Consider the following 25,532-nt stretch of genomic DNA (forward strand, 5'->3'; position numbering starts at 1 on the left):
TGGGAGAGGCAATGAAGGTGGTGCTAGCGGTAAAGAACCTTCCTGCCAGTGCAGGAGACATAAGAGATGTGGGTTTGATCCCTGGGTCGGGATGATCCCCTGGAGGAGGGCATGGCAACCCACTCCAGTATTCTTGCCTGGAGAATCCCATGGACAGAGGGGCCTGGTGGGCTACAGTCCATGGGGCCGCAAAGAGTTGGACACAAGTGAAGGAACTTAGCAAGCACGTGAAGCAGTGCGCGGTCCAGTTTTCCGCGTGGTGACCACTGGCTGGAGCGGAACAGAGACCGGGTGTGTGCTCTCCAGCTCAGCTCGGTCTCCTTGGCTCTTTTGTCTCCTAGATTGCTGTTCTGTTCATGTGGATAATGGGCACCCTTGCTTCATACCGTTTCACCTATGTATTGATAGGAAAGGCAGTTTAAATGTACTGCGTACCGTCCATTCACTATCTCTGTGGGAGTGACCCTGGCTCAGCGGTGCTGTCTCTTGCTGCAGGGCAGAGGCCACCCTGATGTCATTTACAAGTTACCACCTTCCTTCTTTCAGTCTGAGACCTGGGTCTGAAGGAGCAGGGAGCTCTGCTGTCAGCTCATTTACCTCCCGAGGCTGGAAGCTATTTAAAGCTCCAAATAGATCTGAAGAACTCTTGATACCTTCCTGATCATTCAGGATGAAGATTTTTCTGTTTTACCTTGTTTTTGAGGGACGATTCAATTTCCTGGGTCAATCTGGCTTTCAGTGATCATCACAGTCAGATAAATGTTCTCTTGGGTGAACACTATAGGGTCACAAGTGCAGCCTTTCAGCCACACCAGGACAAGGGTGTGTCCTCAGATGATGGACTGGCAAAGGGGACCTCGGAAGATCCCAGCAGGACAACTGTTTTCAGGTGATAAGGGATCATGTGTTTCCTTTCTCACCAGAAACCAAATATGTGACCAGTAACTTGTTCTAGTCAAGGAGCCAGAGAAGCTAATAGGTTTTTGAAAAGACTGAGGAAGGATAACCTTCTAAGGCATAAAAAAAAGAGATAAATAGTAACTTTGGTAGACTGGAAGTGAAGTTACACTTGGAAGATGATTTTGATCCCTCATGAATTGAAAGACTTACTAAATAATGCTTTAAAAGCATTTATGGTTCTTATCTATCCCCTCACTCCAGACTGAGGTTAGCTGGGGACTTTTACACTAAGAAAATAGGGTTTACAGCTCAGATCAAGAAGCCCTCATTGTCATTACTGACAGCCCCAAACACTGAAGACTGATCTATGATAAGCTCATTGGTGGAAAAATATCTAAAAATATTGGGGTTTGATGGGAGAACTTTATAATAATAATCACTATCACTCTGGCAGAAGAAATCCAGATATCTGGAGCAGAAAACTAAGTCTGAATATTACAGACTATTCTACTCCCAAAGCATTTGTAGACAGACTTCTTTCCGTCAACAAAAGCAAGCCCTGCTTAAACGTGACAACACCTGATCATGGCTTTAGGTCCAATGGCACAGCCTCTCTGCTCAAGTGCCACTTCCTCTTACCTCTTTGAACTCAAAGGCAGAGATAGTCTCCCTCCTCTCTCCTGAGGCACTGGATTTCTTAAGTCTGTCAGGGCACTTATCACATTGAATTTAAATGTTGCGTCTTGCTAGAAGATTGAGAGCTCAGAGTCATAGTGTCCTTGGGACCTGGCACAGAACTACAGAATTTTTATAGATCAAGTTTGGGAAAGGTAGGAAGGAAAGAAGCAAGGAGGTGGCGGAGTGGGAGAGGAGGATGGCAGGCTAGCAGAACGTTAGGAAACACAGGCCAGATGGAAGCAAAGACACACTTAGCACTACTTACCCAGAGTGTCTGGGCTCCTCTTCTTGGTCTTGAAGCATACTACTTCCTAAGCCTTGGGTGTTTCCCAGTTTATTAGACCAGTGAACTTGACATCTTTCAAGACAGGTCAACACTCATTTTCAGCAAGCCTTCCTGCATCCCTCTCCCGACACCAGTCCTCTTATGTTCACTTCCTACATGATTTAGTTAACTTACCACCTTGGGCTCAGAGGGTTTTTTTTGTTTGTTTTTGTTTTTTTGTTTTGTTTTGTTTTAGACACCTTGTCTTCCCATGCTAAACTGTGAGCACCTCAGGGCCTAGAATTTTACTCTATTCCTTCAAGTCCCAGGTCGAGTTCCTGGCACAGAAGCTTAATAAACACTTGTCAAATGAATAAACTAATGAGTAGAAATCCCTAACTTTTGTAATTAACCTAAAGGGGGCCTACATTAAATTTGAAAGGTTACTTAGGAATTCCATTGTGAGTATATGGATTATCCACCTAATTATTTATATCAAAGTTTTAACTCTAGGCCTGCTGTCCTATTTTCTAGAAAGTTTCTGGGTCACCTTTCACAGTCAGTTACCAAGGGAGCATGAGAGAATTCAATTTGGTGTCAACCTCAAAAATGGAATGAGAAAGAAAAACATAAAAATCAGATAATTCCTTTAAAGTCAAATATACTGATAAATTATACTCTAATATTCTTTATTTAAAGTATAATCTTCATGTTACTTTAAGTGTTCCATATTTCTTTTATCATACACAATGACATCAAAACAAATGAACTATGGTGATCATATATAAAATCTACATCAGACTCTTCAGACTTGGGCAGATAAGGCTCTTGAGGGGAACTCTAAGCAGGGTGATTATGGGAGGATAAGAATTGATGAAGACTAGAAAAATAAACGAGGGTGAGGTCATGAAAGGCAGCTAGCACTTTAAGTCATATTGTTAGGTTTGGGCTTTATCCCATAGTAAATGAAGAACTGCTACAAACTCTATCAGATGAATGACGTAGTCAGATTAGGTTCTCTGTGTTACTGCAGTACCTTTATGTGAGATACATGCAGCTGCTGATGCCAAACCAAAGCAGGGCAGTGGGACGAGAGAGGAGACATTGAGAGACATTCATAAAAAAGATGGTTATTTGATGAACAATCCTCTGTAAGGTGTGAGGAAACACCTTCCTTTGAATGTTTTGGTATTACAACGTAGACAACCAGACACTTCTATTTTCTTTTTAGTTTGATTCTAATGGTACCAGGGTCAGACGTGCTGATGTTATGACTAGCCATCCCCTATTTAAACTCAGAAGAGAGACACCAAAGAAAGAAATATAGTAATGGCATGACCCTACTGTGTTTTTCCCCCCGACTTATAAAAAGCAAAGCATTTCCAATAAATCCACTGAAACTGAATCCTAATCAGCAATATATTTACCATCAATCAGGATTTTATTTTGCTCCATTGACCGATTAAGTTTTCAGTGAGCTTTTGATTGAGAGACCGGCGCTAAAAGATATCTGGTGCACAGCCACTGAATCAACAACACAAGATAGCACAGAAAAAGGGTTTAAGAAAAATGATCAAAGTATAAAACTACAACATTCAATGTTAACAAAAGTTTTAATACACACTTGACTGAAGATGTATACAATGACTACTGAATCTCCATCTATAGACAACCAAGATACGAATGAATTTATTAGCTTCCAGCAAAACTTCAGGCTGTGCACTTAAAGAACTGGAAACCATTTAAAAATGAAAATTAACAGTGGAAGCAACAATGGCTATAAAGGATGGTAGGATGACTTTAAAGAGAGGATTCAAGTACTGTTTGGAAAGTTCTTCAGACACTAGTCTTTGAGAAGTTTGTGCATTTCCCATCTTTGCATAGTAAAAAAAAAAAAGAAAGAAAGAAAAACAGAAGCTAAAGTCACACACGTACCACTTGGCAAAACTCCACAGCTCTATGTGACTCATGTTTTAGAACATGCACCTATGTGTACTGCCCGTTTATCTAATAGGAGTAGCTCTAATTCGATGGGTTCATGCAGTATCTCAGGGTGAGCAGTGAAGTCAGCGCGCATCTCCTCATCCCGGTGTCACCAATTGATGAAGCAAAAGTTAATGGGTGAAATGGGAACTTGTCATCACTTTACACTAACTCTTGTTGGGTAACATTAAACGGTGAGATGCCTGTGCTTTGAGCTCAAATGAATAAACTGGCATAGTCACACCACAAGAATCAGCAAATGAATGGCATGTGCAAGAGAAAATACAACAGATCTTGAAATTACATAAACTAATACCACCAAACATAACTATAATCCACTGTTCACAACTGGTATGGTTGCATTATCTTTCATAGTCACACAGATAGCTTAAAGCTCGTGTATTTTACATATACACACAAATAATTTAACATTGGAGCATAGGTTTCATTACCTATGAAATTGCCAGTGTAATAAAAAGTTACACTGACAGTTGGCATATGTACATAATATTTGGGGACCACTGTGGTCTGATTTAAAACGTAACATCGCACATTTACAATGTTGTTTGTGAAATGCTCAAAAGTTAACAACAGGTTTAAACTTGTTTGTAGTACCATGGTTTTGTATCTATTAAGTCAAACATGGTACCTCTGGAACAACAGTGAAATGTGTGTGGTGGACTCAGCAGCAGCTAAGTATCCACTGGTGAACAGGACTCGACAACAGAGAGGCACAAACAACGGAGGGGCAGGAAGGGATCCCGAGTAATCTGAGTTTCCTCCAGGCTCCCTCTAAGAGCCAGTGCTGCTTGGTAGAGGGATACCACTCATGTCTTATGACACCAAGGGTAAGGCTGATAAAGCTTGTCAGTAACCCTGTTATTACAACATAAGCATACAGCTAGTGCTAGAGAAAGACTACATACCTGTGTAGCACCTAGGACTCAGAAAGCAATAACAGGATTAAGATGTTAGATTACAGTCTATTGTAGCATTTGGAAATAAAGGTTTCTGCTCTATGACTGCAACACTTCCAAAGCAAAGGATCACTTGGGGAAAACCCCACTGTTTTAAGAAGCACATTTTAAGGAAAAAATCCTTTGCAAAGTCCAGGCAAAAGTGGTGAGACTAGTGTCGCGAATCTTGCTGAAAAAGAACTCAAAGCTCACTTGAGCAACTAATTTAGTTGTCAGGAAGAAGTGAATGGGACAATTACAGAAGTGTGGGCTCTTTAGGGGCCCTCAGTAAAACAGTAAAACATCACTAGATGCTTACTAAAGGGATCATGTACAAGCTTTTATATTAAAAAAAAGCTGGAACTAAATTTCTTTATTACCGTAGATACTCAATACTTGAACGAAAGCTATCTTGACCATCAATGGAAGAAAAAAAATCAGTGACAGTGAATTAAATTCAGAGGGGCTTGGGAACCCAGATTACATCTGCAAATCTGCCTGGAGGTAAAAGAACGATGTGAATTTGTATATAGTAGACTCCCATTGTAATCCATCACAACATTCCACAGATCAGTCATACACTGAGGGCCAGACAAGGTTGGTTGAAAACACAACACACAGAATTAAAGCCTATCTTAACAGTGCTCAGAAAAAGGTAAATGCTGTTTCTGTCCTCATTGCCAGCTTTACAGTGGGGATCCACCATATATATTTTGAGGCAGGAAGTTGAAGGCATGAATGAAATACTGACAATAATAGATATGGAATAAAATGAAAAGCTTAACTTTTTCTCCAAGCTTTCAACATTTAAAAATTATTTTTTAATTTAAGGCTTTAAGTTTATCCTCCTTTCACATTAAAGACAGGGAAAGAAAACTGTCAAAATCAAAAACTAACATCATGAGCTTGGCACTTCTGTGATTAATTTGAGAGGGTGTCTACTTTCTTACATTATATACAGATGTTTATAATGACATCAAAAAATTTAGAGACTGTGAGTACATATATTTGCATTTACATAATTTTTATGCTTTTTCTATGGGTTATTTTGTTCTTTGTGTCCCCCACCCTTTGTTTATTTTTGGTTTCAAGCATTTCATCTCATTCAATCATTCCATTTTTTTTTTTTTAATTGCACCTGTTTTGTGCCCAAACTCCTTGAATCTGTGGCCATATCTGTTTGTTTTTTTTTTTTTAAGCAAACTCATGAATCATTGTACAACATGTTACAAGAGAGGACAGAGACAAGAGAAATAGAGAAAAAGAATAAAAATAATGGAGAACAAACAATAAACTCAAATTTACAGACAACCTTTACAAGAGAAATATTTCAGTACAGACAAGTGAAAATGATGTGTCAAAATCTATTTCCATATTTACATTTATAAAAGAACTATACAATAGCATCATTGTTCAAATTCCAGCTTCCATTTCCAAAGGATGCGAGGTCCAGGAGAAAAGACAACAGGAAGTGAATCAACAAGAGCAGGGGTGTGTGGAGTTCCTCATGGCCTGGTCAAGACTAGGGAGCAGGGGGAGGGGGCAGGCAGCTTCCGTGGGTTCATCTGCCACTTTCATCTTAGGAAATCAGTTGCAGGTTTTGCTGTGGATTGGCTTGCTAGCTGTTTGTTGTATATAGGCCATGCAGATTTTACCCTTTCGAAAATTAGATCTTCATGCCGCTGGAGAGTGTCATTGGTAAGAAAAGAAAAAAAAAAATCATGCTAAATCATTTAGAAGATATTAAGTGGTAGCAGGCTGAGGAAAGAAAAAGATCATTTGCTATTTTTTAGTGGTTCTTTTATTGCACTTAATTTTTGTTGTTGTTCCTTCTTCCTTTCATTAGAAAAAAAAAAGATTCTGAAATAGTTCTTTGTACAATATTGTCTTTTGCTCCCTTTTATTGATAGGTGGTGGGAGGGGTTCTTTGAAATTATTTCCAAAAAGGACAGTTTTCTTTGACCCCATCCCTGTTACCCCAACGTTAGTTCTCTAGTCATTACCACCCAAGGTTTTTGTTCACAGACTTAATAGTTCTGGCAACGATGCTGCAAGTATGTCATACCCAGAATCCCACAGTGCAAGATGCTGTTCATCCAGGGCCGCTGATTCAAATGGGGCCTTGCTGAGTAGGATCAAACCTCCTCTTCTTGACATTTCTTCCAGAGTGCGTCAAAAGAAGATGCAAGCAGAAGGGGAAAAATCCACAATATTAATCAGATCATGATGAGAGAAGGGTAATGATAATGACAGCAACGCTAGTTCCAGAGCAAAGTAATCAACTCACCCCAAGGCAGACTGTCCAAAATAACTTGAAACACAGAACGGCTCACCCTTTTGGATGTTGTTACCACCTCCCTGCCAGCGTATATCCATTTGTGAAGGCTGAAAGAAGCTTCCAGCTGTTCACTGTAAACCACAGAAAGCCTCAGCAGCCCAATTTGTCTATTTCAGAAAGAAGTGTGAAAGTTGCTCAGTTGTGTCCCACTCTATGCGACCCCATGGACTATACAGTCCACAGAATTCTCCAGGCCAGAATACTGGAGTGGGTAGCTGTTCCCTTCTCCAGGGGATCTTCCCAACCCAGGGAACAAACCCAGTTCTCCCGCATTGCAGGCAGATTCTTTACCAGCTGAGCCACAAGGGAAGCCCAAGAATACTGCAGTGGGTAGCCTGTCCCTTTTCCAGTGGATCTCCCCGACCCAGGAATTGAACCAGGGTCTCCTGCATCGCAGGTGGATTCTTTACCAACTGAGCTACCAGGGAAGCAGATTTCAGAAGGAAATGACATAGCTAACTTTAACTAGGTATAAATTAATCCAGGAGGCTCTTCCACTTAGGGGGCTATTAGAAAAACTAAGAAATAATTTTGAAAGTCTTATAACTGCTTCCTTTGGGAACTTAAGAGTTCTGTATCTGTGGACTGGTTTTTGCCAAAGTGACAAAAACAAAAACAAAATAAAAAAAACTTTGCTCCACTCAGTTATCTCGCTGCCTTGGGATGTGAGCTCTTACCTCACTTTGGAACAAGCATTTTTCTTACCTAGAAAGTAGAAAACCAGAGTGCACAGTAAGATGGTACACTCCAAGGAGAATGGACACAGGCTCAGGTTAGTTAAGCAAATGGAGCAGCTTAGCTTAGTTGAAATAAGCAAGTTAAAATGCCTCGTTCACAGTGTCCAGTCTCCTAAAAAGAGGTTCTTATGTTTAAAAAGAGAAAAGAAGTGAACCGGCAAGACATCACAAGGCAACAACAAAAGTTGGTTGCAACCTCCCCATGGTCTGGCTTCATGTGGGGCATCAAGCAGGGGTTCATGCATTCAGTCTGCACACTGGGCGGGTGCAACGCAGCTGCCACCATGGCGTCATGCAAAACTGGAGACCCCTCATCCCCCTCCCTGCCCGTTCCCTTGGGGCCAGCTGATACCCTTACAGCCCTAAGTGCCAAAAGGACTGCAGTATCTTCCTCGTCCCCACAGGTAATTCAAAATAAAAACAATATCAAAGCTCAAAATATGTAGAAAGACATCCTGCAAAGTTTTTTCTCCAAGATGACTGCTTTGATGCTTCTCTTTTTCAATGGCAAATATAAAACTCTTTAAAGAAAATCTCCCTTTTTCCTTTTCAAAGTTTTCATTATGGCATCTTCATTAGTGGCTTACGCATGTGGACCACTGGCTAACACATAGTACAAACACTATTTGTAGCACTGCTACTTTTTTTCTTTTCACCATTCCCCTTCCTCCCTCTCAACCCTCTTTTGGGTCAGTATCCTTAAAAGCAATCATTGCTGATGCTGCCCAGGAAAGAAAGGTGAGAACAATCAGGAAGTCTCCCATGATGTATGTTACTAAGTCAGTTTCCTTCAGAGCACAGGGCCTGTGTCTCTGCCATGTTCACTGCCCTTGAAGGTAGATATATTAGGAACCACACTTCCTGTGGGTCAGGTGGGGGGAAAACAGCAACTGTTTGACCTTGTGGAATGACCTTGAAGGACTAGGAAAATGAAAGTGAAGTCGCTCAGTGGTGTCCAACTCTGCGACCACATGGACTGTAGCCCACCAGGCTCCTCCATCATGGGATTTTTCCAGGCAAGAATACTGGAGTAGATTGCCATTTCCTTCTCCAGGGGATCTTCCCAACCCAGGGATCGAACCTGGGTCTCCCGCATTGCAGGCGGACGCTTTACTGTCTGAGCCACCAACTAGGAGCCCCAACCTATTTAGATATGTATTTCCAGAATGCAAGAGAACCATTAAACTTTTGTCTTCTCAATTAAAACTGGGTGTGGAGGAAAAATCAAGTGGGCTCATGCTACACATGTAAATGACTACGTTGAAAGTGAAAGTGAAAGTCGCTCAATCATGTCTGACTCTTTGCGACCCCATGGACTATACAGTTCATGGAATTCTCTAGGCCAGAATACGGGATGGAGTGGGTAGCCTTTCCCTTCTCCAGGGGATCTTCCCAACCCAGGGATCGAACCCAGGTGTCCCATATTGCAGGCAGATTCTGTACCAGCTGAGCCACAAGGGAAGCCCAAAATGACTCTATTGCCCTTATCTAAATCCCTTTATTCAAATTCAGAGAATGTCAGATAAATAGCCACGTTTAAGGTCGTAATAACAATCTGGTCCTTTTTTTTTTTTTTTTGGCCAAGCCACACAGCTTGCAGGATCAGAGTTTCCCATATAGGGATCAAACCTGGGTCCTCAGGAGTGAAAGCCCCGAGTCGTAACCACTGGACTGCCAGTGAATTCCCTGGTTCATTTGGAGATATGAAATTCCATTTCAGCCTGACGTATAGGAAACCTCTGGTGTCTATAAGTTGTCAGTTTTGAAGCTTAGATTGCATTTTTTATAAAAACAATGTCCTACAGTGTGACTGGCCTCCCAGGGCAGATCAGGAGGCCAACCCACCCTCCCGTCTATGGGAAAATGGACTCTAAATCCTAATGGGGTGTTCCAGGACCATGCTTCCACCACTGATGTCCCAGCAGAGAGAAGGTGGAGCCCTGTGATGAGGACAGTGAGGGCCATTCCTGCAGCTGGCTGACTGTCAGGGCTCCTCACGGGTCAACTGTCAAACCACTACTGGCTACTATATATTGAGAACTGCCTATCAAGTTATTTTGTTCTATTTTAATGTGAAAGCACATCTCTCATGCATAGATGCTTGCTGCTTTCCTTCCACAAGTGTTTCCTCTGAAATCCTTTGTTCACTGGATTCTGAAGGCCGCTCACTTTTTCATCATAACCTGCAAGGTATTTCTGAATCATTATAGAATATCAGTACAATCCATAAACCCTGCATTGACTCAGTTTTCCTCCATTTTTACTACCTCTGAAAAACCTGTACTTTTGTCTACTATATATTATATTATATTATATATACATCTACAAAAGATTTTTAAAAGGCTCTTCAGGTAACAATAATGTTCTGGGAATTGTAAAGTCTTAGATATTCTTTTAAGCGCATGTTTATCCACCACTAAGATCTTTTTCTGTGACGAGTCATCACTCGCCCACCAAGAACCCTTTGCCCAACTCTGCGTCCTTGGTCACCTTAGACTGAGTTCACTTCCCCAGGTGGCTGAGTCAGAGAGCTGAACTGGGTCTTTCTGGCTCACCTGGCACCACCACCACCTTCTAGGTTTGAGTAAGAAAGTGCCTAACCCAAGGGTCAGAGGGATACTGGGGAAACCAGGTCCCTTATTTTGCACTGGGATATGGTCACGCAATCTAGATAAGGAGCAATCTGGTTATCCTCCTCATAGAATGACTAGCTAAAATTGATTTCATTTCTAAACTCCACAAAAAACAAAAGTAGAAAAAAGACATTTGATTTTTTGAGAAAATGTAGTTAGCAATATTAGGTTCATTTCAAATTTCATCCAGTATGCCATTCAAACAATTCAGTTAACTTTTCTTGTGATAATCCAGATATGACCCTTTCAATTTCATTTATTGCAAGTACCTAAAACAGTTTTTCTTTAGCACCTCCAATGACAAGGAACACAAGCCAAACAATCTCCTAGCGTCCCAGTCAGGTTCAGTAGGGGCTGAATCTGACTTCTCATAGACAGGAAACCACGTATTTAATTACACAGACTTATTAAATTAACACTTTTAATGTCTGCCAGGGGTAGCTCTGCCAGGCAAACATGGCCACTCCTGCTGCTGAATCCCATGGAGAGAGCAGGTGGTGGAATAATGGGACATGGCAATGGTCTTCCATAGCCTGCAATTATAACACGGCTGAAAGAACTCAACATTCGTCCTCAAATCTTGTGATATGAACTGTCAGCAAACTATGGCACTATTAACTTTCAAGTTCTTTTCCTATTAATACCTAGAATCTCTTTTCGGTGTATACCACCATCACCTATGGTGTGGATATACTTTATGTGCATATAGATGACCATATTGCTCACATCAAAACTCCTGTCTTCAGATTTAGAGAATTCAAATAAAAAGCTGCATCCAAGTTAATAACAGCAATTCTGTTCATTGTTAGATGAAGAGATGAAATTATCTTTTTAAATACTTGTCACTCATCCTAAGCTTTAGAGAAAGATGCTAATAAAATGATACTTCAGTCTCGATTTTTTTCAATGTCCAGGAAAGGCAACAGCTCTGATGACCCAGTGGAGCAACATTATTATTCAACGCTGAATGATAGCCATAAGCCTCCTTGGCAACCACGTTTGCAGTCTTCTGCACCACAGTTCATAGCTTTATAAGAGCAGAGGGTGAGAGCAAATAAATGCAGATATGGGAGAAAGTTGACCAAATTGGCATGACAAGGGCCTATGTTCAGTTTTCACAAGCTTTCTCAGAGAAAAATCCTAACACCTCAAAGACTGAGAATCCATAGACTAAACTATACCTTAGTATCTTCACACTTCTGGAATACAGAACTAGCTGAAATTACTTAGGTATGCCTACCACATGACCCAATATATCAGAATATTTTAAAAAGATAACCTACCCAATAAAACATTTTTTCCTTTTAAGAGTTTCACCATCTTGCTCAGGGAAGTCTTGCTTGCATTAACCAAAGTTTTCAGACTCTACTATTCTGCTAAAAAGAAGTAATCTAAATTCATACTATTGTTTCGACCACAAATCTCGATAAAGCTTCATATCATTTTACACACACCAATCTGCACACACTCACACATGCATGTACACTCAGATATGCTTATGCTTTAACCAGCCATTTAAGGGTAAATGTGGTTAAAAAAAGAACCACAATGGCAGTGTTAGGAGTCACAGCACAACTGTATCTCTCATTCATACTTGAACAGGTTGTGTTGGGTATGAAACTTCTTCCACAGCTACATTGTTCAGCACGTTACACCTAAAGAAATTCAACATTAGGAAAAAGCAATACTTCCCCTGAGCAGTTACTATATTTTCCTTTAATCTAAAAGTATATGTACCTTCAGATTCTTTAGGCTATCTTGCTAATTTCTCATCCAGTAATAAAAACCCAATTTCAGGAAGGCTTTCCAATAAAGATATTTAGAGCAATTCTTTTTACAAACTATTTTCAACTTTTGATTCTAGAGAAACCTCTTTTGTATCTACATTGAACTGAATGACTTCAAAGTTTCAATTCAAACAGCAAATAATTATACTCCCAAATCATCTCTAGACTAATCATCTCCAAAACTGTGTGAAGGGTGGGAACATTGAAGCTTCATCATTCAGCATCCAAAGGCTTTTATTGCAAGGTTGAAGTAGTTATTTAAAGCTCCATACAAACCACATAGCTACTATTAAAATCTAAAGATCTAACACCTAAAAATCTAAACTAAAGATTCCCATGGAGCAATAAATAGCACAAACAGCAGTACCTTCTACAAATTTAAACTGCTAAAATGACATGCTGAAGAATTCTGTCTTCATTTTTTCCTTTGTTCCAGGACAGACAAATATTTACTTTATACTACTGTGTGCCTTCTCAATGTTTTCCTGTAAGGGTCACAGGGAAGGAAAGGGGTGTTGACAGAACCCAGCCACACATATCTGCACGATAGCATCCCCTCAAAGGTCATTTCTCACCTCACTAAATGTCCATCTCTTCCCTTTTATTTTCTGTTCTGATAACTAGATATCTTTCGCAGATATAAATACACTGTACAGGCCTAAACTACTTATATACACAGTGATAAATGCTTTTTTGCTTTTCCCCAAAGAAACATGCAATTCAAGCTGTGAGCTAGGCCAGGCCACTGTTTTGAGGTCCTGCTACAGAACAGTGCTCTCATCTCCAAATGCTGAAGTGGTACATTTGTCACTGCACGCGGTTAAGATGTCCAGCGAACTCTTTTCCAGGCCTTTGAAACTGAAGTCTCCTAACACCAAGGAGGCATAAGCCTGGCATGAGCCAAGATGATTTTCCTTGAGGCATACTTCTGAAAAAGTTCAAAGAAGAATTCTAGAGTAACAGATCATGGAACTACTGAAATGTATAAAAACTTTTTTTTTACAGTAATGAGACACTAAGAAAAGTTTTTGCTAGAATTATTCTGGCCCAAACAAACACATATTTTTTTGTTGTTAGGTACCACGTAAGTGACTTATTAACTGGGCAAAATCTTAATATCATGATGAGAAAGTTAAATGTGTTTGTGTGTCTTTGAAAGCACAGTGATGTCAAAATTACTGTTTCACTAAACAGGTTCAAATTTATAAATATCTCTGAAGAAAAGAGGTACCATTTGATAACACCCTTCCAAGTTGAAGCCACTCAAAAATTTGTAGGCTTATTCATTGAATCTTAATATAATAACAAAATTAACAGAAAATGTTTAATTTGTTTAAATCACCTTTTGGCTTGTTTTTCTTTCATAATCAATTTCTAATAATAACATTTTACCTGGTTTAAATATATTGAATTGAGAATTCCAAATATAAAATATAAAAAAGTTCATAATTGAGGTAATTACTCAGATAATTCAGGTCAAAAACTTCCTCTATTAAGTAATCAGATGGAGGCAAAGTGGGTTTTGAATTTGGGTAATATTCTTGTTTCCCACTTAAATTTGTTTCCCTAGATCTAACTGAAACTGAATTTATCACAGGGAGTATTTGGCACAGGGAGTATTAGGTCTTATCTACAAATCACAATAAACAAGTCATCACAACACAAAAAGATATAGGAAGCAATTACCCAATGAATTCGAGGTATGGAAACACCAAACTGGATAAAATAGGTTCAAAAATTTGGACCACAATCAAGGTTCGTTTGTGACTATCTGGTGTGTCTATTTAAACAAAGTTACTTCAGTGATCAAGGTACAATCCAAACTGAAAGGTCATATGAAAACACACCTAGTCAACCAGTCATGTCAATATTAACAGTTCATTAAAAAATATTAAGTGACACAAAGCCACAGACTTCAAATTCCAATGAGACATGATTTAGTAGGTTAGGGAATTAATGAAACTGTTTTTTAATGTTTTTATAAAATAATAAAGCTTTTCAAATCACAAAGCTATACATGCGAAAATTAAGGTTGTGAAAATTTCAAAATGTCAATGGCATATAAACCAGTTTTAAACAGATACAAAGAACTTGTATGAGGAGATGCACTTATATCCAACAACAGTTTCCTGGATTATCTGCATATAAATAAATGTTTCTCAGGATGCTTGCTCCTAAAACTACTTTTATCAAAGAACTTCTCCTTTAAGTACTGCATGGAAGCGCTTTCTACCTTTTGTTTTCCCATCTGCCTGAAGATGATATTTGAGGTTCCATGTTTCTTCTTTTCTGACCCATTTCTGGACACAAATATCTATTTTTAGTAGTTATACTGTTAAAACTCAAAATCTGGTAGCAGGAACTCAAAACCTGGTTATGTAAGCAGAATAGAGAAGTGCCAGAGCCACTGAGAAGAAGACATGCGGCATTGCTTACTTAAATCCCCATCCTGTGCCCCCCAGGACAATAGCTGCTACCAGGATGGCACCAGCGATGGAGCCTATTATGAGATTGGTGGCGCTAGGACCTGTGGCAAAGGATCATGGGAAGAAAGTCATATGAGCTGACCGCTTTCATCACCACCAGGGACAGGCAGATAAGCAGTTACAGGAAGCAAATCCCCTCTGAAAAGGATCACTAAACACTTACATCGCCTTTGTTTATGACAGCTATTGCTTAGATTCGTCTGCCTATGAATCTAAAGTTTCTGCACCACTGACAGAATTCACCTTCTGCAGAATCTGGAGAAAGTTACAGATGCCCACTTGCTGCCATTGCCCATCTTTTCTCTCCTCCCCTACCCCAGGATCAGGAAGCGAAAAAGTAAAAGAACCAATAAACATGACAGCATTAGAATTTGTACTCTGGCTGGCAAATGAAGGCATGAAAAGAACGAAAAATATTCCACTAAAGTGCTCTTGCAAGCAGCAGATAAAGTTGTCTAAATGCTCAATTTTTTATCCCTCATTGAAGACATAAATTTCAGAAGGAAGAAGGAAGGTACCAACAAAGATCTAACTGGGAAGTGCTCAAAGATACTTCTTCATTGCAGAGACCCATACAGTGTTTACACGGCAACATGGAATTCCAAGGACAAGATACAAAGGAAGCATAAAATTTATTTGAGTAATTTTGGAGAAATAGGATAAAGATTGCTTAAGTTTAACTGACTCGATTTTCAAATTTCCAGGTATTACTAAGAGAAATTTGAGGCTTGGAGACAATTTGAGAAAAAAAAAAGAAGTGAGAAGTAAAGACAGCAAGAATGAAAATGCAAAGTGGAATTTTTTTGTCAATTGTCTTAGTAACAGTTGAAACATATAGTAAATCCTCTCCATTCACATGGAAAACACCTTAGCACACTATTTTTAAATATAAGCAACATTAACTTCAGTACATGAATTCTAAGTATCACATCCTCCAAGGGGCTAATATGCAGGTACAGTGCTCCTAATAGCAAACTAATTCCAGTCCTATTTATCTCTGTTCCAGAAGCCATGAAACCAATTTTGATAGTTCTCCTAAAATCCTGAATTGTGCATACATTCATTTTTATGTAAAAAATTCTCTTTTCTGCTTACATTAGTGACCTCAGTTCTGTATGTAAATAGATGCCACTGCACTAAAATTGTGTGCATTATATCTTTTTTACTAAGATCTTCCAGTGCTGCGGGCATGAGTGGGATAGAGTATAGGGCAATAGGAGTGTTGGGGACGTGGTCTTCACAGGCTCCTGGACAGGGATATGCTCTTAGGATGAACCACTGAGGTTCTAGCACCTGTAGAGCCCCACTAACAATAATAAATAATTGCAAGAGCAAGAAAAACAGATTACCTACTGTATATTGACCACTTACTATTTACCAAGTGCAGTTCTAAGTGCTTGACAAATATTAGTATTTCATTTGATTCTCATAAAACCCCTATGAGATAGGAACTATTTCTATCCCTCTTTAATAGATGAAGAAACAGAGGCTTCTAGACATTAATAAGCGACAGAGGCAAAACCTGAACACAGATTTGTCTGACTCTCAAGCTTATGATACAAATTGAGGGGCAGCCAACTACAGCCCACAGGCCAAATTTGTCCCTGGTGAATTTTCTGGCAAAGAAATTTTATAGGAACATGGCCATGATCACTGGTTTAAATACTGTTTATGGCTGATTTCAGGCAGAGCCAGCAGAGGTAGAACACAAGGCTATAAGAGATACCCCGCAAAGTCAAAACAACTTACTATCTTTACACAAAGATTGCTAAATATTATCCCACTTAGCTGAATTTCCTTCCCACATTTCTTTCTCTATTTTTTTTTTTTAATACAGTTGATTAACATTGTTGTGTCAGTTTCCGGTATACAGCAAAGTGATTCAGTTATATGTTTACATGTATCCATTTTTTTTTTTCAAAATCTTTTCCCATTTAGGTTGCTACAGAATATTGAACAGAGTTCTCTGCAGCTATACAGTAGGTCCTATTGGTTACTTAGTTTACATATAGTAGTACTTATGTGGACTTACCTGTCACACCCAGAAATAGCCACAAACTTACAACAGTGGGAGAGTAGAGAAAACAAAGGCTGGTAAAAAAGACTATGCTTTAGAGCAACTGCCTTCAATTTTGCCCAGCTCTAAGACTCCAAGGGGAATTTGTTAACATGTATCCATTTCATTAGTACATTGCAGTTATGGCCAATAAAAAATATAAAAAAAGGAACTGGGATGACATTTTTGAAAACTACCTTTTTTCAAGGAAGAATTTCACATAAATGTATATAAAGAATTTCTCTTGGAAAAGAAATGTTGCTTCTGTGTATAATCCAATTAACACACCCAAAGTGAAATTTTACAGGACAAAGTTCTTGCTTTCTCTAAATATTTTAGCTCTGTCATATATAAGTAAGTAAGGAGAAATGAAATATTTATTTTTTAACAAGTGAGAAATAAAATATCTTTTCCAGTATTTCTAGCTTCCTGGGGTTAATTAGCCTCACAGTCCATAGAGATGGGATGTGAATTAAAAGATCCCAGTCCAGACAAAGCCCTTTGATGCAGGGGAGAGAAAGTTTAGTAAATCTATAGTGGGAAGTGTGATCTCTGGACTTGTTCCTCTGTTAATGCTAATTCGGGGTCTAGGTCCCCCAGGCCCATACTGTACTATGTGTGGCCACTAACGGGACTAAGGAGAAACATGAGTGATGTTAGCAACATGCCCAGGGATTGGGGAGGTTGTTGAATAGAGGCTATCTGTGATTTCTTAAAATACTAGGAATTCATTCCCCAGCCACTGGGAAAAGTTATCCCCACTACAGACTCAATAGAAAAGACAGCATGTATTGGGAGTATTTCTATTATTTGTATATGCTCTCTCTGTAATTAGAGGGGAAAAAATATCAGGATAATCTTTTAGTCTACAGATTAGCAATCTCGTAAGAGCAATACCCCATGGAGAACTGATAGCCGTTGTGAGGATGTGGATCAAGTACAAAGCAATGTAAATAAAACACCAAAGAGAGCTGTATTTCTGTATAGGGCAAGTGGCACACAGTAGATTTATTTATACACCGGTTATTCTTTAAGACAAACGCACCAGATTATTTGCAACTGTTCACCTAAGGTTTTGTAGGTTTGCACTAAATATCTTCTTTTTCTTGATGCTCTTTGTTTCCAAATATTTATGTAAACTTTGGATTTGAATGCTTAACTATTCTATAAGAAGAAAATAAGGACAGTATCGTAAATGTCTTTTCTAAAAAAAAACTGGTAAACTAAATAGCTTCTTTAAAAAAAAAAAAAATTAAGCTGAAGGCTCCTGTATCACTCTAAATAAACAGAGCAAATGTTAGTGGCTACATTTGGATTTTCTTTAAAAGGAGCTACAACTGTTGATGATTTCTAGCTGTATATGTGGATCTATTTGACTAGTGATGGAGAAGGAAATGACAACCCACTCCAGTAGTTTTGCTTGGGAAATTCCACGAACAGAGGAGCCTGGTGGGTTACAGTCCATGGAGTAACAAGAGTTGGACGTGACTTAGCAATTAGACCATTTGACTGTGAAGATTAAATTTGTTATAAGAATCTTAACAAAACCCTCATAGAAAAGCATTTGTGTTAACGGTTTGTCAAAAAAAAGATTTGTATCTTAAAATTACGTTTATAAATGGAGAAGCAATGGCAGCTTTGGGACCACTGCCTTAATTGTGAAGACATCATCAACACCCCAATATTATTTTATGCCCCACATTGTTCCAGACAGGAGAAGGTTTTCCACTGCACAAGAAAATCAGAGGACACAAAGACATTCAAATCACACCACAAGGGGTACACGGCAACGAGACAGCACATGAGGGAGTGAGGGGCCAAGGACCGGCTCCCACACCGGGGGTCAGACAGAAACACGCTGAAACTCAGAAAGATGCTTACTCTATTCCCCACCCTGTGCCTCCAAAAATCACCCCCAGGGCCAGAATGGTGCCAGCCACGGCACCTATTAGCCTGCTTGTGGCCATGTTCACTGTGTAGAGGAAAAACGGAGAGTTTTTAACAAAGGAAATTAATTACACACTGATATCACTAACACACAACATAATCTGTTCAGGAAATGCTTTGAAAGTCAAATATTGAGATCTTTGCCTAAAGATTTGAAATTAAGATCTACATACACATTGCAAATATTTGAGAATAATTCTGAATGTACCTTCAAATTCCAAAAAACCCTACTTTAAACATAGTCTCTTATACTTTATACATGTATAATAAATAATCCAATTTGAGTTATAGGTCCTACATGGAGTGAGATAAAATTAAAGTATAATCTTAATTGCATAGCAGCAAATCTGTTTTTATTATAAAAGCAGTAAACCATTAGTATACTTTTTATAAACTTCTCAAACTGCAAAATATGCCTAAGAAGCTATATCTTTTTTAAAACTCAGAACTTATCATTCAAATTTTATGAACATACTTACAAATTTAAAATAGTTATCTTTAAAATGAACTGTATTTTCAGCCAGAAAATTATTTTATCTGGAGAAGTATATTTCAAATAACCTGCAGTGTTTGGGACATACATAGTACTGGAACACTTTTAGTTTTTTTTATAGTCTCCAGTGTATAAACTATGCGCTGAGAGAAAGTTAGGGTCTCAATGATGCTGCAGTTAATTGTTTCAGACGACCCAGCAGTGTTTGACTCAGTGGAGACACTCCATCCCCACACATCAAAGCTTCTGTGAACAGATTTTGAATGTTGCAAAATGGGCCTGGAATGAGCACAGGTCCCTAGTGCTCTCTGATTGGGCAAGATGAAATTTAGTGTTGGAGGAAGGCAGGTTATTTAGGGTTGAGTGTGTCTGTGAGTCTGTGTCTGTGACTATGCATGCAAACCTCCGGCCAAAAATGCACTTTAACTCACATTTCTATATGAACCAAAAGTACTGGTTCCCTTCACTTTAACAATGAAGATAAAAAATCAGTTTCCACAAGGCTGTATTCACATAAATCGTATGCTCTGAGACACAAGGAAACACACAAAGACCCATGACTCAAAGTCACAATTTTTTAAGGCTTAATATTGGGTTTGTTGACCTTTTTAGCTAAATATTCTCCCAAAGAAGAGAGAGGACTTTGAATGTGTAAACCTGATGAGCAATTGTATAATTACTCCATTTTATCACAGAGTAAATAGTATGAGTCAGATAGTCTAGCTTTATCATTAACTAAATACAACCTGAGTTATTCTTCAAATAACAAAAAACAATAGGGGACACAACAAAAAACAGACAAAGCCTGTGGAGAGCATTGAGGGGAAGAAAAGAGGACCAACATATAAGGTGATGGTAACGGTCTTCAAGGATTGCCCACAGCTCGGTGGTAAAGACTCAGCCGGCAATGCAGGAGACTCGGAAGACTTGGGTTTGATCTTCGGGTCTGAAAGATCCCCTGGAGGAGGAAATGACAACCCAATCCAGCATTCTCACCTGAAAAATCCCACAGACAGAGTAGCCTGGTGGGCTACAGTTCAAAGGGTTGCAAAGAATCGGACACAGCTGAGAACTGAGCAATGTGTTTCAAATATGACAATCCATTATAATTCAATATAACCTAAATAAAAGCTCAGATTTCCAAATTGTGGAGGTAAATACTGAGATGAAATGTATTCCAGGTAGACTGCCTCATTTTTTTTCTTTTGAGGCCATAGAAAATCATTGCTTTCAGAATACTAAATTAACTAGGACACATCATGTTACATATATACTTTTTGTTGGGCATTGTCCCTCAGACCCAAAATATATGAGAGTCCGATTACCTCTTTAATATTTTATAAAAGCTGTATGTGCTAAATTATAAGAAACTAACATATCCCTTTCAGATGGTAAAGAATCCTTTTAAAACATAATGCTGAATGAATATTTGTTATTTTTATAATAACTATGTGAGTGATAAATAACAACATCTATTTTAAAAGGCTTTTTGTATTTGCTCTGGATGTAATTTCTCACCACAGAATCCAGAGAATTAGGCAACTGATCACGCGGGTGTTAGAAACAACCAGATGAACAGGAGTCTATAGACACTTCAAATTTGTATTCAAGATAAACAGGTATAATCTGTAATCTCCCCTGGGCAAGAGCAATTATCTCCAATTCTTAACTGATGAGTACTCAACACCAAAACAAGATAAAAGTAAGTGGAAAAAAAGCTTTTTCAAAAATATCCTTTCCCCTCTTTGCTCTCCTGCCCTCCCACTACTTTTTAACTAAAAATATATGCAAAATTCATTTGATTCTTTATCATGACACTTAACAGGCTTATCTCTTCCAGTAGGTAGCAACAAAACCTGTTTTCAAACGGACGTGAATTTACTGAGTGGCTCACAGGGGGATGGATATGTACAGGGGATATTTAAAAACTAAGGTCTCAGCTGCTCTTCCCAGCTAAAAAGAATTTATCTTCTCATTGAAAAAAATTTCCTCGGACCTTCGGGGACCTATAATCTAGTTTTACTTCCCTACTAATTTATTTATTAGGTAACTGTATTTATTTGTTCATTCACTCATTCATTCATTCAGTATCTACTAAAAGGTTTTGTTGTTGTTGTTCCAGGAACCATGCTGGTGATACACCTTATTTTTCTTTTCATCCTACCAAACCTAGAAGGCTTGCAGATTCTAGCTAACAACACTATCATATTAGGAACTTAATTTTGCTCTCCAACTCTTCACCGTACTTACTTTTCATTTGTTTATGGAAACTGTTTATTACTTAGCAGTATGTTTTCACTTTTGTTTTCTTATTTCTGTTATTTTTTGGTTAATTATTATTTTTAATCTTGGTCCTAGCTATCATATGTGCTAAAAAGGTTGAATTTTTTCAATTAATTTATTTAACTGGAGACTAATTACAATATTATGGAGACTAATTACATACATTGACATGCATCAGCCACGGGTGTACATGTAAAACGTAGAATTTTTGAGAAGTGTGTAATATCGGTAAGAACTAAGAATTTTCTCCTTTTCTCAGGAATTTCTATTTTATATGTAGAATTCTCTCACAGACAAGTCATGCTTCAGACACTTTGAAACTGTGTTTTTGAAACTGAGTGGTTGATTTTTTTCTTTTCTTACTTTTAGAGACTTTCTGAAACAAAAGGCTGCAGTATTTCATCTATATGACTCCAGTGAACCAAAAGGGGCTACAATCTTGCATTCTTAAATACTTTGAAGACCAGAGGCATCAAAGACATCATTTGTACTCTATGGACCAGAGTTCTTTCTGCAGAGATTTATTATTTTGTTAAAATTTAAGATTAGAAATAAATTCTAATCTTTATACTTTAGAGTATAATATTATCATGATAGATATTTTATCAAGCTCTACAATTCAGTATTTAGATGTACAACCAGATCTGCTTACTCTTCTATATAAAATTTTTAAAAATTGAGTCATTTTTTTGACACATTGGGATAAATAAAAGAATAAGAAAACAAATTATTTTTTATAAGAATAGTATTTGTTTATGCTCTCAATGAAAATATCATGCAGTTTTTCTGAACTCAAAGTAAACTCAGAATTATCAAAAAAATTTTAAACTTAGTAAATACTTGTTATTGATGAGGCCATTGGTAATGAGAAAAATATTGAGATGGTACATAATTATATAGAGCATAATTACATATGACAATCATAACTTCTCATACCTAATCATCTGAATTACAAAATCAAGGATTTCTGCACTCACAAAGAAAGTCATCAAAAAACACGTGCAGAGGTAAACACTAAATAATACTCCTCAACATAGACTTAGAAATAACTGTTTTCAAAATACTAAATACTAACAATATAATACTTCCTTTGACAAGTAATATATCAGTTAATAAGCTTAATCATTACTTATTTTTTTAACCCTTTCTACTTAGTAGGTTATGAAAACTAGCAGAATAACTTAACGCCCAGTTTTAACTCAGGCTGTGTGCAATAACAGAAAAAAACACACTGGGCTGAAGATCAGGTGATGCAGGTTTTATTCTTGGCTCTACACCTAAAGCTGTTAACCTTATTAATTAAGCTAGTTTTCTCATTTTTAGAAGAGTGGGTCTGAACTGAATTGCCCCTAGGGCCCTTCTATCTCTGATCTATCATGACTATTATTGTCATGATGACAGCACCTGACCAAAGCTTCCCAGGACCATTCGTTGACTTTATATATATCAGGAAAATATTTGATATGTTCCAGTTTCTTCTCTTCCCTCCTACAAGGTGTTGCAAACCATCCAATGCAGAAAGTTTCATTGTATCCTATACTAAAGTGAAGTCGCTCAGTCGTGTTCGACAGCACTGTGCAAAGATGCCTACACAACACGAAAATGACCAGTCCTTGACATGGCTCTCCCTGTAACAGGTGGAAATTCCAGGTCTTTTAAACAGAATTCAAACATATTCTTCCCTCATAGAACAAGCCAAAATAATTTCTTGCAGGGAGTTCAGTGGAAACAGGTTGGGAGAAGAGGGACAGAAGCATCTTTGTAGGTAAAATGAACAACAGTGTAGAAAACGTGAGTCACATAATATGTAATAGAAAAATCTTTTTTAAAAAATCCCGCTCACATGATTTTTGCTTTAAGAGCCTATTTCTTGTCTTTTAATAATTTTAATTTAAGAGCTGGAGCAAATTATCTTCCATGCTTTAAACAGTTGGGTCAACAATGGACAACCTGAGCCAGTGCAGAGTGACTTCAATGGCAATACTTTCCTGTGTGTTATTCATTCCTACCCAGATGAGGTTGAATTTTTATTCTTTTAGTAACTTGTAGTTAAAATGAAAGAAATACCCCAAACACACTGGTTCATTTCTCACTTCCTCGAATCAAAGAGTCACAGAATTCACCTTTACTTTTTACTAATTTAATCTTGATCCAAAGAGATGTAGTTGGGTACAATTCATCTTTTATGATAAAATCTCATGATTTAAAAAGAAATATTTTCATTCTACTTCTTAAATTTTTTTCTTAACAAGGAAGTACATTGAAATTAAATAAAATAAGTATTTTTTAATACCCACTCACCATATCTCTACTGAAAAGCCCTTATCTACAAATAAGACAAGTTAGGTCATTGTAGATGTTGCTCATTATTTATAGCAAGTATTTAGGGAGGGTCCAAAGATTGTGCTCAGTAAGTCAAGTATCAACCAAACCAATCCAGTCATGAGAAAATGTAGAACATGAAGTTATAGAGAAAAACCTTGGCACCTCACACAGATGTTGAACCTACAGTTAGGGAAGTACTGATTGTTTCAGTACCTTGATTGAGTTTGTTACCTGTTACTCTTCAGCAAGGCAATACAACAAATGTATTCTGATAAACTGAAAATCAGTGTTAACATGCACCATTTCACTTCTTTTACATATTCCCAAATAGAAGGGATATGGTATTCATAGAGTGCCTATCATGTGCAAGGATGTGCTGACTCTAAAATAGTATAGAATCAATAAATATTTGCTATCTGGATTTAAAAAAAGAGAAGTACCTAGTTTCTCTCTTACCATCTTCTTTAATCAGAGTATCAAAATTAAAACTGTAAAATCTACAGTAAAGTGTTTAAATCTTTATTTCAGTTGTTTTCCATTTTCCTAGTATATTAATGGAATTTTCTGTAGAGGCTGAAAAGACATAAATGGCCAGTACAGATAGAGTCATTATTAGGTGTTCTAAAACTGCTTGACTTTTTCTGGAAATCTGGTAATTTACGATAGTAACTGCTCTTTATTTATATCAATTAAAACCTTTTCTCAAATGAATCAAGATTATTAAAGATTCATGAAGATTTTAACAATTTTAGAACCCATGGGTAGGTTTATTCAAATGATTCCACTGTCTTCATTTAGAATTAGGTAAAAAAGAAAATATGCAACAGGAAAGAAATATACCAGAATGCTAATATTGACTACCTCAGAGTTACTGGATTAAGAGTGATTTTTACCTCCTTTTTAATCTTTTCTGTATTTTCAAAATTTTCTACAATAAACATGTATTACTTAAATGATCGAAAAGGTTATCTTTAAAAGATAACGAAGATCAGCACCACATTAAATGGGAAAAAAGAGAAACAGAACAAAAGGCAGTGAGGGATCTTCTCTTCTCTAGAATGTATTTGTTCACTCTATGCCTCCAAAGAAGTTTTTAGGCATGGGTGAGTGAAGGAATGGAGAAGAGAGAGAATGGATTAAAAATTCCTTATGAAAAAGAACAAAGTCTAAGCCACTTCAGCTATGCTCGTCTGTTCAGACACACTTACACATCACTTGAGAAAACAGCATTTAGATCTTTAAGAGAATCACAGACATGGAGAGAAAATTTGGAAAGAATGAATCTCTCCTTGTCAGAGACTAAATAGTCTCTAAATCGAAGTTCTGAAGGTGGATCCGAGAATTTTTCATACTAATTTTAAAGCAACAAAAGACTAAATGTAAAAGTGAAATTGGTTCCTTTTTATAATGGTTCCTTTTTATAACTAGAAGGAGAACAGAAATAGATTGTGAGGGTGTGCTTGTGATTCTTATAGAATGTTAACATCGTGGCATAATAAGCAAATGCATGAAGTGTTTTAACACCCACTCCTACTGAACATTACACATGCATGCAAATCAGCCTGAATCTCTTCAGGAATTGAAGACTATGGAACTTTATATACTTTCGAAATCATAGCTTCCCGTATGGACAATACTGAAGCTTGATTTTAAAGGCGCTTTCAT

General features: G+C 37.8%; 1 protein-coding gene across 6 annotated transcripts in view; it reads right to left on the minus strand.

Moving 5' to 3' along the window:
• Positions 1–2,587: 2,587 nt before the first annotated feature.
• ADAM23 (ADAM metallopeptidase domain 23) overlaps positions 2,588–25,532 on the minus strand; it is a 195,440-nt gene continuing 172,495 nt past the window's right edge. The window contains exons 25-27 of one of the 6 annotated variants that reach the window (XM_061148920.1): positions 14,714–14,804; positions 6,848–6,941; positions 2,590–6,464 (exon numbers count right to left, since the gene is read on the minus strand). In XM_061148920.1, the coding sequence (XP_061004903.1) occupies positions 6,893–6,941; positions 14,714–14,804 (140 nt within the window). In that variant the 3' untranslated portion in view covers positions 2,590–6,464; positions 6,848–6,892. Of the gene's footprint in view, positions 6,942–14,713; positions 14,805–18,700; positions 18,792–19,869; positions 20,218–25,532 lie in introns of those variants that run through there. The other 5 variants (XM_061148919.1, XM_061148922.1, XM_061148918.1 and 2 more) reach the window with 5 other exon arrangements.

The sequence above is a fragment of the Dama dama genome, chromosome 8, assembly GCF_033118175.1.
Source record: "Dama dama isolate Ldn47 chromosome 8, ASM3311817v1, whole genome shotgun sequence".
In the NCBI taxonomy this organism is placed as follows: Eukaryota; Metazoa; Chordata; class Mammalia; order Artiodactyla; family Cervidae; genus Dama; species Dama dama.